This window comes from Oxyura jamaicensis, chromosome 4 (assembly GCF_011077185.1).
Source record: "Oxyura jamaicensis isolate SHBP4307 breed ruddy duck chromosome 4, BPBGC_Ojam_1.0, whole genome shotgun sequence".
NCBI lineage: Eukaryota > Metazoa > Chordata > Aves > Anseriformes > Anatidae > Oxyura > Oxyura jamaicensis.
The window spans coordinates 9153415-9171832 of record NC_048896.1 but is presented as its reverse complement, the minus strand read 5'-3'; the positions used below and the strand labels follow the sequence as shown (position 1 = coordinate 9171832).

Genomic DNA, 18418 nt, shown 5'->3' with positions numbered 1-18418 from the left:
GCAGATCTTTGTCAGTCTGGATTGCCTTTTGCAGTGCGAAACAAAGTCCTCCTAAGATGTCAGCACTGACCTTTCTTTGCAGTCTTTAAAGACTTCCTGGCTTTAAGCAATTAAACACCAGAGCTTCCATAATGTTCTTACTATGTTTCCTTATGAGTAGCCTCAGTCCTCCTACATGTGAGGTACTGAGATAACACATTCACAGTTATTTCAGCACTCACATGATCCTCCTGCCATCTCCTTGATTACTCTTCAATTCCTTCTCACTTACTTTGCATACCAGTGTATGGTCTGTTCCTAATTGATACTGCTTTTCTTCTTCAAGACCTGCAAATGTCCATGACCTCACACAGGGAGTTTATATAATCCCCAAATAACCAGATTCAAGACTCATACTAAAATGGTATCATTTGGCCCACTTTGAAAGCAAAGCAAGCAAACCAATTAGGTCAAGAGGCGAATAGCACGCTGTCAGTGCTAAAGGGTGGTGATTTATCCGAAACATCATTTTGAAAGAGCTAGAGATAAAGTACTACAGTATCTGATGCTTCAATAGGAAAGCAAGCGGGATTCCATCTGCTTGCTCTGGTGAGCAATATCTATTCTTAAAAGTCTTTTGTACAGACCACAATAAAACAGCAGATCCATTAATGAGAAGGTTCCTAGTACCCTTTCCTCTGGGAGCATCTGATTATTTGTACAGCTAGCAATGCTTCATTGAGCACCAGAAAATACATTCTTGAAGGCAGCAGGGAGAGCAGCTCCTACCCTCAGAGATGTAATTCTAAGTACCACTTATTCCAGTTACACACACTGGAAATACCTCCTCATGGTGCCGCAGAGGTCTTTTATCTTTTTTATCCTTAGCTGGTCATTCTAGTGTGATTTCTAGAAGGATTTTTTAATTGTTATTCTATTTTATTTATTTTGAATAATGTGTTTGCCATGCAATAGCATACTTTCCTTGTTTATTGGCAAAATTTGAAATACATACCTTTCATTGAAGGTTTAGTCTAAATCAAGAGCCTCTGAGAAGCAACATGAACTAAAACTGCTCTTATACAACCAGCAACAAAGCAACCAGCAACAAAGCTGCATGCTCTATCCGTGAATCTCCCTTTGCTGGGATGTAAGTAGGTTGGATACAGATTGCACTGGAGCTACCAAGTCCCCTGTCATCTTGCACATGTGTGGGCTGAGTCCAAGCCCGTGCTACTGCAGTTATCTTTATTCAAGTATGCCATGCATTTCACAACTCACATCTCTATCACACGAAAGACTGTCTGAGATAGGAAGTAACTGTTGTGACCGTGTCCTAGATAACTGGACAAGAGATGATCAACTGTAGTGTACTTTAATACAATTGTTTTGGTGTGACATCATCCTCTAGGCCTCCAGCTCTAAACATACTTTTAATGGGATTATTTTAAGGATGTTCTGCATATTGCAGAGGTAGAGCTAATGGGTTTAGTAAGAGTAGTTCTGCATGTTCCAGGCTGAGATCTCATTTTCTAATCCACATACGTACAGAGAAAAAAAAAAAATCCTTCTCTAAGACTGCAACTGCTAAATGCATTAAGAAGCAAATCATGGAGCTCTTCATTAACTGTTAACAAGAAGTGGATGACCTGTCAGTGAACAGTTGTTTTCAGTGAGCAGAACTTGATGATATATGCACCTCAACCACCATATTACATCCACTCATAAGTTCTGCATAAAAACTGAAGTACTATCATCAAAGTAGCTCACATTCTAGGAATGGTTAATGAAGGGGAAAATGAGCACAATCAGGAGGCTTGTATTCTCAGTAAGCCTGGAGAACAGTTTTGTTGTCTTCCATCTTCTCAAGATGAATTTCAAGCAGCAGCACGCGGTTAAAAAGCCATGTTCAGCATCTAAGAATAACACATAAGCTCTTTGATGATGGTGCCCCGATTTCGGAGCAAACTAATGAAGCTGTACGGGTACCCGTGCTCCTCATTAACTGCTGAATTACTCTCCAATTAAAAGGCCTCAACACTCCCCCTTGTGGGCAAGATACGAAATACCACAAAAATACCTGAGCGGACTCCTGGCCCATTGAGACAAGCAGCTATTTAGGCTTTGAGCAATTCTGATACACGGAGGAGTGCTTCCATACCGGCAGATACAAATGTATGTATGCAGATGCTAAACGCTTCCTTGACATGTGTTCCTACAACCACTCTGACCTACTTCTCAAGAAAAACCCTTCATTTATTTCCTAATGCATCATATAGTTTTGGGTCTGTTTCACTGAAAGTGAACAGTCGTATTTCTGGTATTAAGTAACTGCAAGATGAGGCACCCCTAAGAATAACAGAAAAAGTGGTCAGGATTAATTTTAAATACATACTTTTATATCAAGGCATAAGATTTATGACAACAACAAATCATCACAAGTTTTTTAGCGTGCAGAAGATTCAGTAAATCTAACAAGAGACTGCAAACATATTTCAGATAATACAAGTCTTTGGATGCTGGCATGTGTTCTCTTCTCCCACTGACTTCTATTTTTATTTGTTTTAGCTAAAAGCCTTCTAGGGTTCCTTAGGGTTTGGCTTTGTGACAAAAGGAGCATTTGATAAATTGAAATGCTCATTGCCCTAAAATAACACTTTTTTTTTTTTTTTTTTTTTTTTTGTGAAAAAGTTCATTCTGCATGTGCCTTCAGTGAGGGGAGTACCTGGCACCTTTGGCAGAAATCTCTGCCCCAGTTTTCTCCAAGGGCTTAGCTTGACAGCTGGTTGCTACAGCATGATTTTAGTCAATGCAAAACAGTTCTAGAGGGAAATGTAGCAAAGTGTTTTTTTTGTTTTGTTTTGTTTTAATAATGCCACTTTAACCTTTAAAAAGCCACATTCCTGAAATTCCTTTCTTAGGATGCAGGGTCGATTTTGTCCGCTAGATACTTGCAGTGTTATGCAGGGCAGGGGGATTGTGCTTCTAAAGAGGTTCTGGCTCTTAGGGCCTCTTCACCAAGTCCAGCATGTAACACCTACACTGCTAATGTGAGAAATTACACAGAACTGAGTTGACGGCAGTGCTTAGACATACAAAGCAAATGGGACACTTGCCAAGACATTAAGAGGCCACAGGCTGGCAGCTGAGAGAACAGAGTGTGTATCAGCTCATACTTCCCAGATGCAGAAATACGGCTCGTAGAGATTTTATCACTGTCTTTAATCCTATGTGGCTTAGAGAAAAATAGGTAATAAAATTTATCATCTAGTGAAGGAGAAATTGCTTTATTGTACTTCAATAAAAAAACTGTCATTTGAAAATGCCTCCTATTTACTAAGTTGCTTTCAGTATTTCTAAAACTCTGCTTTTGTCTTGTTTTGTCTCCTATTTATTTCACTAAAAATGAAAAAAGATGGAGACACTACTGGAAATCTTTCAGCTGTTGCTTTTAGATACTCTGACAATATAATTAAACATGATTTTGTAGAAGGTAACAAGGCTTTTCATTACATTGGCCTCACTGTGGTCCAACTCCTGCTTCCTACCAGTGCAGAAACCTGGGCCATACAATCCACAGCTCACCTGTACTCAGTGGAGACTCCAGCCCACTCCTTCAGTCTTCCTCTTCCAGCTCCTTGGAAATTCCTGCTTTTCAGCAGGCTCCAGGCCACCTTCCAGAGCCCTTCTCCAACACCCTTGTTGGGTGCCAGAAGATGACACCGCCGTAGACCACCTCTCCAAGCCCATTGCTAATGGCCAGGGTTATGTTTTTACTTCCACTCCTGCCCCAGCAGTTGCAGCTTCCCTGACTTCTCTAAATTGCTGGGAAATTGCTAATGGGTCCCTCTGAAGGGAAAGCTCCTGGACTAGGGAACATTAGAGCCAGGGCTCCCCAAAGAGCAGCAGCAGTACCCGCGGGAAACCTTGTACATCACAGAGAGTCACAAATTGGGTATCACAGCCTCAGCCTCCTAACATTTTACATTAAAATACTTCAATGGTCATCCTGCAGTATCATTGCAGAAGGCAGCTAAGGTTATTTGTTGGCGTCTCTGATCCTTTCTTTTATAAAAGGACAGTTCCCTAAACGAACACTTTCACAAGTACTTGATCTTGCTAAGAGCTCTACACATACCAGAAGGCAATCTTTGCCCTGATTTGTTTGCATGTAGAAATTTCTCTCCCTATTTGAAGTGCGAGCTGTCCATTATGGAAAACATGTCTTGAAAACACGGAATGTGCAGGCTTAGTTCTGAGACTTATGTGGCCTTTATTATGTATGCAGTGTGGAAGGTTATCGCAGAGCACTTGTATAGAAACTTTAGGAAAATATGATCTTTGCTTACGGTACTGCTAACCCCTTGGAAGAGGAGGGATTTTTCTCCCCCTTCCACCACTTTGGTTTGGTTTTATCCAACTATAAGTAGAGGAAGACAGTTTAGCTGATTTTCAAGGCGCAGGACAGCACCAGTGCCACAACCAATGTGACCGAGAGACTGAAATATCCCCCGAAGAATCGGACTTCTGTGAGCGGTCCAGGGGCGCTCAGGGCCCAGTCCCAAATGGGTGCTTGCTCCCCGAGCTCATGAATACGGACAGCAAGCTTTATTCCCGAACACAGGCCAAGAGTGCCTCCCTTTCTCAAGTCACCTTGCCTTTCTGGTTTTCAAAACGAGGCAAAGTCATTCCTCCTTCTCCATCACTGCGAAATGACCGATGCCTTTCCGAAGATCCACCTTCTGGCATAAACCCCAGAGGAGAAGGTTTCTGGAGGAAAAGCGCCAGCACAGAGGCTGGGGCACGGTGCCCGGCGGCCCCGGAGGCACGGCGCTGCACAAAAGCCTCCCGGGACCAAGCGGGGATGCCGCGAGGATGGCTGCGGGGGGTCGGAGGGGGCAGAGCGCCCGGGCAGGGCCGGGAGCAGCGGGCGAGGGGGCGGCCGGGCCGGGAGGGAGGGGGGTGCTGGCAGAGGGCCGGGGCGGCCCGGGACGGCGGGCAGGGTGCCGGGGCCGGCTGGCGGGGCCGCCGCAGGGTGCCGCCGGCGGGTGCCGGCACATTCCGGGCAGGCGCACTGCGAGGCGCGGGGCGGCGGCACTGCGCCTGCCGAGCCCATGGAGGCGGCGGGGCCGCAGCCGGGCCCGAGCCCCAGCCCCGTGGCGGGGCCGCAGCCGGGAGCCGAGGAGATTGACATGTCCCTGGGTAGGTCCGGCGGGGCCGAGCCGAGGGGGGCCGGGGTTGCGCTTGGAGCTGGGGTGCGGGGGGAGCCGGGGACGGGCGCGGGGTGCTGCCAGCCCCGGCTGCGCTGGGGTGAAGCGGGCTGGGGAGGGGCAGCAGCAGCCGGGGGAGGAATCGGGGGGCTCGAAGCCGTCGCGGTGCTTTTGTGGCAGCACCCCGAAACTTCAGGGGGGAGAGCGTCAAGCGGGCCGGGAGAGGCTCACGTACATGCACCCGCGACTGAAATACGGAGATGAGACGTGGCCTGGGGCGCACGGGCTATTTATAGCTGCTTGCTCGTGATGCTCGCCATTCCTCTGGCAGCAGATATGGGAACTGGGCATAAACAACTGCCCTTTTATTAACTCCGAAGACTGGGACTGCAGAGTTTGGGTTATAGATTGTGGTGGATTATCCTGGTGACATCTCTGCTGTGGAAGGAAAAGTCCGCCAGCACCTTTTAAGACTGGGTTAGCTTCCTGACAGAAGCTCTGTGTCATTTCCCAGTAATGAGCCACTGGTCAGGAATAGCAGAATATTTTCCACAGCCAGCTCAAACTGATCCCTTGGTACTGGTGCACATGCATTTTAATGGTGGTATGAGGATTTACAGCAATAATTGGTTTGGTCCCTAACTTTGTTTGTTTGTTTGTTTGTTTTCCCCATGGTGTTGCTTGTGCACCCATCTTCTGTTTGTTGGTCCCTGATACTCCCCTTTCTTCTGTTCTCCCGTAACACTTCCCTCACGCAGACCGTCTTCCACCTCCGTGTTCAACCCAGAAAACACTTTACTCAGAGGAGAAGAGAACCGCAAAACAGGAGCCCTGGTTATGGACTGATACTTTTACTGCCGGGGGCTTTCACATATGTTGGTTGTTATTTGAGTTAGCAGTCACAGGTAACCGCAGGAGTTATGCTAAGGCCGCCCTTGTGGATCTAATTCTGTCTTGGGGGCACAGAAGTACCTTAAATGACCCCTCACAGTATTCCATTACGTTGCCCTGTTAACCCCATCGTATTTATGGGAAAAGAAGAGGTAACAACGGATACCCAAAACACTGGTAGACCAGGCAGCTGAGCATTCATCTCCTCTCTGCTCCTCGTGAGCTTTTCCTCGCACTGTGGAGAGCCTGCCCTGGGACGCCTGTGACAACCTCCCCGCTGAGCAGGCAGGGCTGCTGTCGATATGCTTCAAAGCAGTCTGTGCCCCAAATAGCACATATCCCAAAGGCACACTTAGCTGAGAACATTACCGCATTCATACCAAGAGCATTGCACAGCCTCTCCCAACGTGCTCTCTTCCTGGCAGACTTGATAGAGAAATCACAAAAGCAGTCACGCAGACTATTCTTACGTCTGCTCTTGTTCGCTTTCTCTGGGCCTTGTATTAATTTGGACACAGGATTCTCTTGATAGAAAATGACAGGTGACAAGTGCTGGAGGTATGATTTGCTGTTTGTGATAATCACCCTCTGAAAGCTAATGGCACTTTGTGCTTCCACTCCAGCGATTCATTAAGGAGCTAGAGTAGTCTCTGCCTGGGAAAAGGCCTGATTTGGACACTTCTGGCCTCACTAATTTGGCAAAAGTTAAAACATTCTGCTTGGAGCGTACTAGATGCAGTATTATTACTGGCTAAATGTTTTCTGGAAGGTTTGAGGTTAAAAGAGGAAATTGTTGGAAAATATGAATTAATGAGGAAGATGTCCCTTTGCCTTTGCCATTCCTCTTCATCGGAACGACTTGAATTAAAAAGACCCCCTTGATTTCAAACCAGCTCAGTGAGAACTGGGCTGCTTCAAGCTGTTTTGGGATGATTTCATGATAGAGCTTTGTGTCTAAAAGTAGTTTGTGCATGGTCCAGCACTGTTTTTAAGAGTTAAGAACACTTCTTCAGGATGATCATGAGCTTTCAAAACCCTGCAGAAGCATCAAGAATGCTCTGAATACTGTAGGTGGTACTGCACCTTCCTCTGCGCCCCTTGTGCTCTCTGTCAGGAAGTAAAGAGCACTTCTGTGCTGTTCAGGGGCCGTGCAGTGGTGGTGCCTGAGGAATTTAGCTACCCAGAAACAGCTGGATTGCTACCCAGTGGTTACGCAGCAACACCTACTCTAGATAGTCAGAAAATCAAGAGTCAGGTCCTGAAGATGGCTCTTAAAATACAAAGTACGACTTCTATTTGTTGTGCATGTTGCATTGATTTGTTTACTGTTTTTTTTAGCCACAGAGGCTTATGGCTTCAAGCTTCATTTCGTACCACCAAGGGCTAGAAACTTGCCTTGTTTTTTTAGGCAGTGAGGGAAGTCATGCACATAGCTGTGTTGCCTTCAGAAGATGGGAAAGGAAAGGAAAACATACAGCCGCCTGGTGTCCCCTGCCCAGGGCAGTGCCTGTGTCCCATGGGTGGCAGGGGAGCCCTTGGAGTGGCTGTCACAGCATGGATGCTTCTGCCAGTTCTCCTCACTTTGACCACCTTGACCACAGCCTCTCAAGTCAGACCTCCTCTGTAAATGTTCTCTGCCCAGCACTGAGCTCTCAGTCAGTGCCCCTGCAAAAATGCGTTCCCTGCTGTTTGTGTGACGTCCCCAGGATTGGATCCCTCGGTGGGACATGGGTCTGAAATCTCTGTCCTGCACATGGTAGATATGTGCCGGCTGGTAACACATTTTTACATAATTCACTGCACCTTAATCTCTAGCCTGCAGGAGCCGAGTAAATTGATCCTATGCTTCCTAGCTAAGCTTAATCTTTCATTGTCTGCCAGCACAGCTCACAGAACCGCAAGCCCCATTTTTACTGTGGACAATTGCAAGTACCAAGAGTGGATATTGATGTTGGTAGAAATTGTAGCTTTTATGGGTTTCCCCTTTGCCATTTTGATCTAGATGACATCATAAAACGCCACAGGAAAGAACAAACAGATGCCAAAGCTGCAGGGGACAGGCGAAGGCAGCAGATCAAGAACAGGAACTCGGCGTACGGGTTCGGGCGGCCCCGTTTCCGTGCCTGGATGCAGAGGAACTTGCAAGGTACATGAGCACCCTGGGCCAGCAAAGGCCAGAAAAGCTGCATTGCCTCCCTGGAAAACACGTTTCTGTGACAAAATATAGCTCCTAAATCCGTCTCCTATCGAATTCCTGTGTGCATATAATATGTACTTGGGCGCTGAACAGCTTTTATCTTGGCAACAATGGAATATCAGTGCCCTTTCAGAGGATAAATTAATCCATTTCTATCCCACCCTCTCATGAATTACTAATTCAAAGTGACTTAATATCTATTCTCTGTTCCCTTTTGGCTTTGCATATTTTAATTATGCCTCTTCCCAATCCTCTTTTTCCCAGAACACACTTAAATTACCCCTTCAGTAACGGCCTTTGATAGCTCAGTTATTGAAGCTAATTTGTCACTTTTGCCAATCATGCTATTTTTATGAAGAGTTTTTTTATAATACCGTGTGATCACACACTAATCTCTGTTTGGTTCCACTAGCTTTTATCTTCAAAACTAAAGCAATGCTAAATGCTGCAATGCTGCATGAAATGCCATCTTTATTTATCAAAAATTTGCTTTTTTTAATTACTGATAAATCATTTCATTGAAGATTTTAGTGACATTTTTCAGCAATGTCTTTGCATTCATCCCCTTGAGTGCAAATGACACGTTAGGACGGTAGAATCACTGGGAGCACTCCTGGTCGTCTCAGATTTGCCTCCCACTCTTTCATTCTCACTCTCCACTACATACTGCCTTACTGAGAATCGTTCTGGTTCAAAATAGTGCTGATAATTTTCCTTGATTTTTCTGTCAAAAAAGAAACACAGTATTTGATATTATTCTACACTTCCACACAGAGAATACTGCAAGCAGATCAAATTAATCAATTATTATTTTTTTTTTTTTTTGTAACTAAGCTTAGAAAAGAGAAGTTTTCTGTTCATTTGCAGAATGACTTTTGCCAGTCTTAGTATTTTACAGGTTTTACTGAGTCTGAATTCAGCCCTGCCAAGGGCAGGGATCCACCATGCTGTGTGGAGCTGATGTCAGTAGCAATTTTAGGAAGCTCAGCACGGCCGGGAATTAAGCCCATAATTCTTCAGGGGCTCATTCCACTTTAGTCCCTGCTGAAATGCAGCCCCTTGTGGGCTGAGATGTGATAGCCGTTATCAAAATGATAATCAGTACAGCACAGTCCTGTAATGACAGAGCATGGAGAAGGGTATTATGCTGATTGAAACAGCAAGAGAATTCATGCAAGCAAAGTGCTGTTATCTCTCCTGGAATTTGGCTTGAACCATCTCCTCAGTGGTGGGGGAATGATGATTTTTAGTGACAAGAAATTTGAATTTCAAGTCTCCTCCAAAAAGAGTGTCTCAGACATCAGGGCCTTTCCCCAGACTGGGCTTGCTGGGCAGAGGTAGCTCTTGGCCAGTACGGGTGTGCTTAATGCCAGGCTCAGAGCGGGCACCCAGACCAAGGTGGGGGTCCTCCTCAGCTGCTGAAGCTGTGAGCTTTTATTCAAACTTTCTTTTATTAATAAACATCTTCCAGACTTTTTGGAGGGATGAAGCCTCCCATGTGTCACAGTTCAGCATACACGTGACAGACGGAGGCCCTGGTCCCCAGCTGGCATACACGGCGTGCCCCTCGGAGCGGATGGCTCTGCAGTTAGCTATTTACATTGGCTGAGATGCGCCTGAGTGCACTGCTGAGCAGAGGCTCTCTAATAGGAACTGACTGACAGGAGCATGCTTTTTTAGTCGGGGTTGTCTTTTGCATCTGTCCCTTCGTTTGCACTGGTGAAATACCCTGGAAAAGCAGCTGAGCTCAGTCTCTCTTGCTGGAAAGAAGTTGCCCTCTCCAGTGTACAGGCAAGCTGCAATGCAAGGCTTGGGGGCCTGTGGGAGAGGGGTCTGGTTAACAAGAGACAGAGAAGGGAAAGCACATGGTAGCTGTCGGAGGGAACAAGAAAGGGAAAAAACAACTGTGGAGACAGAAGTGAGAGAGAACAAAATGCTGGTAAATACAGCAAGACCACATCTGGTCAAAGAAGACACAGATTACCAAAATCTGGGTGTTTGTTAGAGAGAGTTTTGCACACCTGCATGTCTCCTGCAGCGATGGCATCATTTGCAAGGACATAACTACTGGTCCCACAAAACTTGTGCATTTTGTGCACATCACCAACCAGTACATTCTGCCCTTGGGAACCAAGCACCATGACTGCTGGCTCAGAGGTACCTGCCACAGGCATGCCCTGGTGCTTCTCGTTGTCCAGAGCCAGAGCAGCTCAAATGATCGTCAGTTCCTTGCCTTGTAACCAGTGCCACCAGCCTGCGGATTACAAGGAGCCCCTTGTTATGCCCTGGGGCTGAAGCCTTCATTAATCACCGTGGTGCCGTCCCCATGACAGCAATGTCACCACTTCCTCAGAGCGCTTCATTTCTAATTGCTCTAAGTCATTATAAATTGCTGTGATGTAGGAATCGATGGTATGGAATCAATACACGTGTCTAACCACTCCCTGGTTTGTGTCACTGAGGTTCTCTGGTGTGGGGTTTTAACCGTGTGGTTAACTGCCCGCTGCAATTCACTGCTTTGTGTCTGATTTATACACCCTGGTGAGGATGTACGCACATTTCACTGATAATAGCAGCTTGGCAAATGCCTATTTAATTATGACTACAGAAGTTTATTGTATGGAATAATTAAGCTTTAATACACTGTGCTGCTTTCTGACACACTGAGTGCTTTCTTCTCACCCAACACTTCAGCACACTCAAAAATTATAAACAGGCTTAGGGGAAAAAGTTAAATGCAAGATGTGTGGTTTCAGTGTATGTATTGTGCAATAACATAAAACAGCAGTAGAAGGTACCCCCTTCAATATATGCAGTAAGTAAGGATATGTCAAGCTAAAATAAAATAAATAATTGTAGGCCAGTCTTCACTTATCAAGTGAGATAGTGTGGGCACTCAGATCTCTTCCAGACTGCTGCAAGTTTGGCTTCCAGATGCCTGGGTCTCTTGCGTATCTGTATCAAAAGGCTTTTCCATTTCACAGTTAATTTGTTGTAGTGTGAGCTCTGACAACAGATTGACAGGTTTCCTGATGCGAGTGTTCCTGCCTTTATTTGGAACCAGAATTGTGGAAGGCTTTTCTCTTCTGTATTCTTTCAAATTAAATGATATGTTTGTCAGTCATATATATCATGAAAATGTTGGAGTGAGACATTGGTATGATAAATTATTTCATATTCTGCAAAATGAATTTACTTTTCTGGAATACACTTATGTGATTCTTGTCTCACTACTTACGTAGCTACTCCTATATCATATTAAGTTAACCTTGTAATACATTTGAAAAACTGTAATCCTAAATTGAGTTTTGAAGGTTGCTAAAACAACTGTTAATTTTCTTAGGACCTAACCGTTTTAGAAGAGGGTTTGGACAACAGCAATACAATCGAAGACAATTCAGGAATACTGTGCCAGGCCCTTGGAGAAGAGCAGCTGCTGCATTAAATGGAGTGAGCCCTTTAAATCGCCAGGCATCAGCTCAAGAGGTAGGGGAGTAGAGAAGGTACAGCTATTCCCAAATGTCATGTAGTAATCAGCTAGACTTTCTGATTATGGATCACCCAAGAACAATCTACATAAAAAATGCACAGACACAGTCTTTGGTATGCCTATGCACAGCATTTGTATGCATAGGTGTGTACAGACATACGCATATAAAACAGCAATTTTCCTGTTGGCTTTATAAGCTTAAGACCTGGCATATTTTTTTACTGAATATGATCGCATGGGTTTAAAACAAAGAAGTGTTTTTAAAAGATTTTAAAATATTTGTAAATATTTCCATAAAAACAAATTTTATGTCTTCTTGTCTTCCTGTCATTATTTAGAGATGACATGGAATTATCATTTAGATAATAGGAAAATGAGAAGACACGGAATTTGTTCTTATGGAAATACTTTAAAATCTTTCTCAACCAGTTCTTGCCACCCACAGCATTTTCCAAGGCCCAGTGAAGTCAAAGGACAGAATGTTTTTGACTTTAGGTGCCTTTGCTTCTGGGACGTACTTTGTACTAGCAAGTGTGCAGCCTTCCCCAGGGACACTGATTACCAGTGCTATGACAACCATAGGTCAGATTGCCCAAGTGCTTCCATGTAAAATGCATTTTTGTTGTTCATAGCTTTCATTCTCTCAAGTTAAATATTCTCTTAAATATTTAAGTTTTGTCTCAGCTCAAAAACACTTTAAAATAGAGTGAAATATTTTCATTCAATGTTTCAGTTATTTTTAAGAGTCAAGAGATGAGAAGGAAAATATGCATTCACTGTTAAATTAATTCTTAGAGCTTTCTTCTGAGTATCACTAAAATTAAACTGTCTTGGTGTAGAAGGTGGGAATTGAGCAAGTAGACAGTCCTTTGTCATAAGAGGTATTTTTTTTCCTGCATTGGTAGAAATTCACTCAATTAGGAGGTCACATATGCTCAGTAAGCTTTTAAAAGCAGCAAATTGGTGAACATGATGGCACTTTTAATGGCTTTGTCCTGGAAATGTAAGTTAGAGAACCCTAAACGAAGCATGTGTGTGCATAAAGTGTGGTTATTCTTGAAAATAACAACTGCAATGACTCAGGCATATATTAAGTATGGCTGGATATTAACAGAAAGCAATAAGCAGTTGCTGGGAGGCGTAATTCTATGGTAGCTTTTGTGTGTGTGTGTAAATAAACCAAGTGGGAAGAATGTGGAAACATCTCAGTTATTGGGTAGTAACAGTGATGGTGGTTGTCCCACAGAAATTACCTGAAAGGAGTACGTGGCCGTTTGTATGAGTAATTGCAGGAGGACCTGCACTGCTGTGTCTCCTGATGTGCTTCATGCTCTGGAGTTCAACTGGGCTATTTATGTGTCCGAACAAGAAAGAGTCAATGACTGAAAAGAAACCGGAGCAAGGCTATAGTGCTTGACTTGTGTGAGATTTGCACTCCACAGACTATTATTTTTTTGGTATTTCTGTGCCATTAGGATGAATCATGCTCCCTAGTACTTGTAATTTCATGCACAGAAATTGCGGCACTCATACTGATTGTTGACAACGGTGTGCAATAAATCCAAACACTGAGTACAGCAATATGCTTGGTAGAAATACTCCTGCTATACAAGCCAAATGGAAGAGGCCAGGTTTCAATAGATTTGGTGAGGAAACAGTTTCCCGGTAAGGAAACAACAAGGGCTCTGCTGCAAGGCTGCAGAAGTTGCAAACAAAAAGCTGTTGTGAATGGAAATAGAATGCAGAACACACAGGGCGGGGCTGAAACCCCTTCAACACAACCACCAGTGACACCAAAAGTGTCAGTGAGTGGTGCAGGCACCTCAGTACTGTCAGTTCTCAAACCTGCACTCACTAGACAGAGTCAAATAAAATGCCAGATGAAGGTGCTCAGGTTTTCAGGCAGTGGCAGTCAGCAGGGGAGGACGATCACAAGCTGTTGCTCCTGGTCACTCCCTCTTGGCCTGGCATGGCAGCAGTGCAGGTGCCAACCACTGAGCTCTTACTGCTCTTTCAGGGCAACAAGACCGAGGATGCTTTCGCCAAAAGCAGCAGCAGTGGGCAGCTGGAGGCACAGCGACGGCTACCCCCGGGTCCCAAGCGATTCAGAGCAGCTGCTGCCAGCACCAGTACCCCGGGCAGAAGGTAAAAGCTTTGGTAATTTCTGGTCTTCAGCAATTCCCTGTGGTTCCACTCTTGGTCTGCTGCGGCATGTGTGTGTTCATGTGACATGAGAGAAGTACCTTGGGTGTGTTAGGAATGCACCTGGAAATGAAACAATCTTTTGTTACTAAGTCAAGTATGAGGTCTGTTGCATTATCCTAGCAAGCACAATGTGACCTTTCTATTTTTATTAAACTTTTAATATGTCACTCTGGGGAAAACTTTCAAAGGGTGAAATATCCTTTATTTTCACAAAAGCAGGAAACACAGATTCCATTCTGAAGGGACAGGCAGGGAGTGAAGCTGTGGGAACAGATGCTGCACCCCGGGATCCGTGATGGGTCCAGGCTGCGGGGAGCTGGGCACAGCTCCAGCGTCATCGTGGTCCTCATGTCCTCCCTGCTCAAACGGAAGCTGGGTTTCAGTCCTGTCTTCCTTTGCTCTGAGTAGAACATGGACTGAATGGCCTCCAGGGGTCCCTTCTGACCAGATTTTTTTCTATGATTTTATTCTATCATTTTTCTTTTAATGAGAAGAGTTCAGAACAAACAAGCTGCTGTTTCATTTAAGTAGAAAAACTTGTTTCACAGAAATTCTTTGCTGAAAAACCTTTGGGGCTGAACTTGGTAAAATATTCCTCAATTGCTTCTCATACTGCTTTTTAATACCAAACTCAGCTGAGTACTTACTTCATCATTAAACTTTAGGAGAGACCTGCTATCATACTCAACCTGCCCTTTTCTCTCCTTCCTTACCAGCAGGCCTTTCCTGCTGAACAGGGGACCAGGCTTCCAGCAGAAGCGGATGATGCAGCGGTTCTCCAAAGCCAACTTTCAGAGAGGGGTCAGTACAGATGCATTTTTCAACAACCTGCAGATGGTGAACTTTCAGTTTTACCAGCCCTTGCCCAGTTGTATCTTTCCTTCCAAAAGTAACTGGGAGAGATGGATGACTTTGCAGAGAATATATGAGAATATATCCCTAGGACAGGGCTTTTTAATACAGCTTAATATTCTGGTATCTGGAAGGTAAAACATGGACAGGTGATAAAAGTCTGCAGCTTGTACAGCAGCACAAGGAGAGGAAACTTCAGTGCCAGCTGCCTTGCCTATGGCGGGAGGAAACCCCAGATGAGCAACTTTCTTGACAACACACAAAGATAGAGCTATTCAAATATACCAAGTAGAACACCAGAAAAGGAATCATTGTTTTTGAGATATAATTAATTTTTAAAAGTTATTTCATTGCAGATAGACGCTAATGCTGAAGGGAAACCACCAAGGATGCGAAGGTAATTGGCAAAAAAGGCACACGGCGAACATGATGTGCTCTTTCATGCTTGAATCAGAGCTAGAGCTGTCTCACTGTCTTGGCAGGTGGCAAGTGAAACCCAGCCCTGGAGCAGTTCTGACGGTTTCTGTGGCTAATCCCCAGGCAAGCCAGGCCAATGTGTAAGTAAATGAGGTGATTTGTTAGGATGGAAGCCCTACAAAAGCCATGGCAAATCCCTTTAGCATTATTGCAGCTTCACTTCTTTTATAACGAGGGCTGAGTGAATGGTTCAGCCCCCAAATGTTTAGCAAATGCTGCCTCATTCTGTTCCTGGCATATCCAAACGGAGATGGTAATTACACATGGTTGGGTTGTTATCCGGAGTAATTGGAGGGCAGTACACGGGTGCTCACAGGTGGGTTCTGCTGCCATGGCTGGCGGCAGTGCATGCCCTGAAGGGACAGCTTGTGGTGGCTTTACAGGAGGAGCAGCACTGACCTGCTCGCGGGCAGCGTGGCTGGAGGAGCTCAGCATCAGCTCCACGCTGGGCCGGGGCATGTACAGGATCTGGCACCCAAGCAGGGTGGGAAGAAAGGTGGGTGAGGGCACTCAGCCCAGAGAGCAGCCCCTGCTAGCTGTGATATGACACAGCCACAGTGCTGGAGCACAGCCTGCGGAGCAGCTGAGCACCCCTTAAACTCACCCAGACTGCAGTGATTAATGCTGTGGGAAGCACGGGGTGCGGGGTGTACAGGGGGTTCCCTTACTCCTTGCCAGTTTTAAGATGATAGGAAGTGAGCACCTTAGCTGCCTCGCTGACTGCAGACCTGTGCTTTCCCTAGGCCTGGATCCAAGCGCCCGTTTCTGCGAAGCCAGAGGCCCCCACCACGGGCAGCCAAGCCCCAGCCCAAGGGAGTGATGCTGAGGTTCAACTTCCGTGCGATGGCAAACCAGGTAGAGGAGCATCGAAGGGACAGGCGGCACCTTGCACCCTGCTGCAGCCCTGCCGCTAAGCTGTTAACGTCACGCTCAGGTTCTCAGGGCTGCCAGTTGCATTTATCTAGCACAACCTGGGATGAAAGTCCTGCAGCCATATTGGCTAGGTTGCTTGCCAAAATTATGGCATCAGAGAAGACTGTTCAGCAGCTACAGACTCAGCCCAGTTTTTCCCACTGTGTTGGTCTCTCTTGCCCTGTCCTTGTACTTGCTCAGAGTGGAGAGATGCTCCCTGTGAGTGGGCCTGGCTGGGGGCAGCCATTTTACTGTCGGTCCTCCCCCCTCCTTGGAGACATGCAGCTCTTCCTTTGGGCTTTGCTCTCTTTTTGCTTTGGAGACCACCTTGGTGCCACATTTTACACTGACATATGCTCCGAAAGCCCTGGGGTGGGTCAGAAATCCTGCTCCACCATCCTTCGTTGCCAGCACTTCTTGTCTGGATGGTTTGTGTTTTTTGTTTTTTTCCTTATGCCTTGTGTTCAAATGCCATCTGCTTGCTCCTGTTCTTGCCGAGGATGCCCGGTGTCTTGGGGCTGGGCACTGCTTGGAGGATTTCCAGCTGCACACAGTCTGTTGAGCTCCTTGTCTTCGTGTGATGAGTGGTTTAATTGACTAACTGGCTGTGAAGCACCGTCCTGACTGATGGGCTCTAATCAATACCCTGCTACAGGTCCGGCTGTGCTTTGCAATGAGACGCGGGACTGACTCGCTCTCCCTTTCCTCTGCAGACCAGCCTGACGCTGGATGAGAGGTTCTCTGGTCTGAGGAATAAGAGGCGCTTTACAGCAGCCCGGAGCGCCGGCCGGACGGTCACCATGCCCTAGCACTACATGCTCGTCACAGGGACTGCAGACAGCAGTCCGGGCCCTGTAATGGGCAGCTCAATAAAACTTGATAGATTTCCTCTGAGATAGCTAATTTGGCAACCTGCCGTTTCCTTCCTTACACACAGAATGAGCGAGTGATTGAGGGCAGGGATGTGGCAGCACAAGAGTCAGGGCCACAGCGCAGGGCAGGTGGGAGAGGAGCAGAGGCGGTGGAAGGGGATGAGTGGAGATGGACTTGCTGTGCCAGGGAGAGCCACGGTGCTGGGGCCAGCCCTGCACCCCTGCCAGGCCACCCCCTGCTGCCTGGGGGTGACTGCTGTGAGAGGGAAGGGGACTAACTCTAGGCTGTGCCTGTGGAGCCTCCCCTGCCTTGTCCCAGAGTTGGGACAGCACTGAGGCCACTGCACCACCCACCTGGGAGGCAGAGAATGCAGAGCCCAAGCAAGGAACATGCCCCAGCAGCAGCACCACCAAGGATGCTCCAGTGTTCCCCAGCATCCACCTCAGTGCCTGATTTGCAGCATGCACCCAGGACCCCTACCCAAATGTTTGCAGTGTAAGACCCCCACATCCTCTAACCCTGCCCTGTTAGCCCTGGGACCTTGTGTTTTGTTTGGTTTGCCATGCTGTTCTGACTGCTGCTGCCAGCTGTGCTGCCAGAGCAGCTTTCCTCAGCACAGAGCACAGATGGGCTGCCCCAGCCCAAATCTGTTCTTCAGTGCGGTGTAGTTCTGCATTAGGGATTTCATAGGTACAGCTCCACTCGTGCTCGAAGTATCAGCATAATCAAACTTGCAGTTGTAGGAAGAAGGCCAGGCTATACAGCAGTTCAATAAATGTTGGGTGAGAAGTTAACAAGCTGGATCTAGACATTTGTTACTGAAGCTCTGCACCAACTGTGAGTCACTGATCCATTCTCCACCCACTGCTGCAAGACAGCGCTGAGCACACTGGACACAGCCTGTTACTGGGCCCTAAGCTATACTTATTGAAGTAAATATTTGATAGACTGCTTTACATTTTACACCGAGCGTCTTTAACAAGAGACTGGACTTGAAGTTGGTTTTATAGGAATGTGTGAAATGTTACTAGCTGACTAAGCAGTGATGTATGAGTCCAGTGCACCGAATAAAAAACTAACTTGTCAAATGTCACCTCCAGTTATTTACCTTCTTTCAGCAGGCCTTCGGCACAAGCTCAGCCTCTCAGCATGGTGCTGAGTGCCCAGGGGGCTTCTCCCCTTCGCCCCCCATTGCCTCCCTCCCTACTCCACAGGTGGAAATGAGCACTCGGCCATCCACATGGCAGCATCACTGCTGCAGTCAAGCTCCTGCAGCCATTTCCATGGGTCAGCTGGCTCCAAAGCGCAGCTGAAGCAGTGGGAGGTTTTAAA

General features: G+C 46.3%; 1 protein-coding gene and 1 long non-coding RNA gene across 3 annotated transcripts; one reads left to right on the top strand and one right to left on the bottom strand.

Moving 5' to 3' along the window:
* The first annotated feature begins 5029 nt into the window (after positions 1-5029).
* On the top strand, positions 5030-18179 carry LOC118166634 (UAP56-interacting factor-like). Of its 2 annotated transcripts, none has more exons than XM_035325703.1 (9): positions 5030-5181; positions 8083-8226; positions 11621-11763; positions 13785-13912; positions 14692-14773; positions 15181-15221; positions 15307-15381; positions 16045-16156; positions 16927-18179. In XM_035325703.1, exons 1-9 carry the CDS (start codon positions 5094-5096, stop codon positions 17020-17022), a joined length of 909 nt encoding a protein of 302 aa, XP_035181594.1. In that variant the 5' UTR covers positions 5030-5093; the 3' UTR covers positions 17023-18179. The 2 variants fall into 2 exon arrangements, with proteins under 2 accessions (XP_035181594.1, XP_035181593.1); XM_035325702.1 differs by having other exon boundaries at positions 14689-14773.
* LOC118166635 lies at positions 7009-7367 on the bottom strand. Its single transcript, XR_004750639.1, has 3 exons — positions 7269-7367; positions 7209-7210; positions 7009-7087 (listed from the first exon to the last, which is right to left on the bottom strand). It is a non-coding gene; the product is annotated as an uncharacterized LOC118166635 (long non-coding RNA).
* Positions 18180-18418: the final 239 nt, after the last annotated feature.

Coding starts and splice junctions, on each gene's coding strand:
- LOC118166634 (XM_035325702.1), top strand. CDS start 5,094: ATGGAGGCGGCGGGGCCGCAGCCGGGCCCGAGCCCCAGCCCCGTGGCG. Junction 11,764..13,784: donor GCCAGGCATCAGCTCAAGAG/GTAGGGGAGTAG, acceptor CTGCTCTTTCAG/GGCAACAAGACCGAGGATGC. Junction 13,913..14,688: donor ACCAGTACCCCGGGCAGAAG/GTAAAAGCTTTG, acceptor CTTCCTTACCAG/CAGGCCTTTCCTGCTGAACA.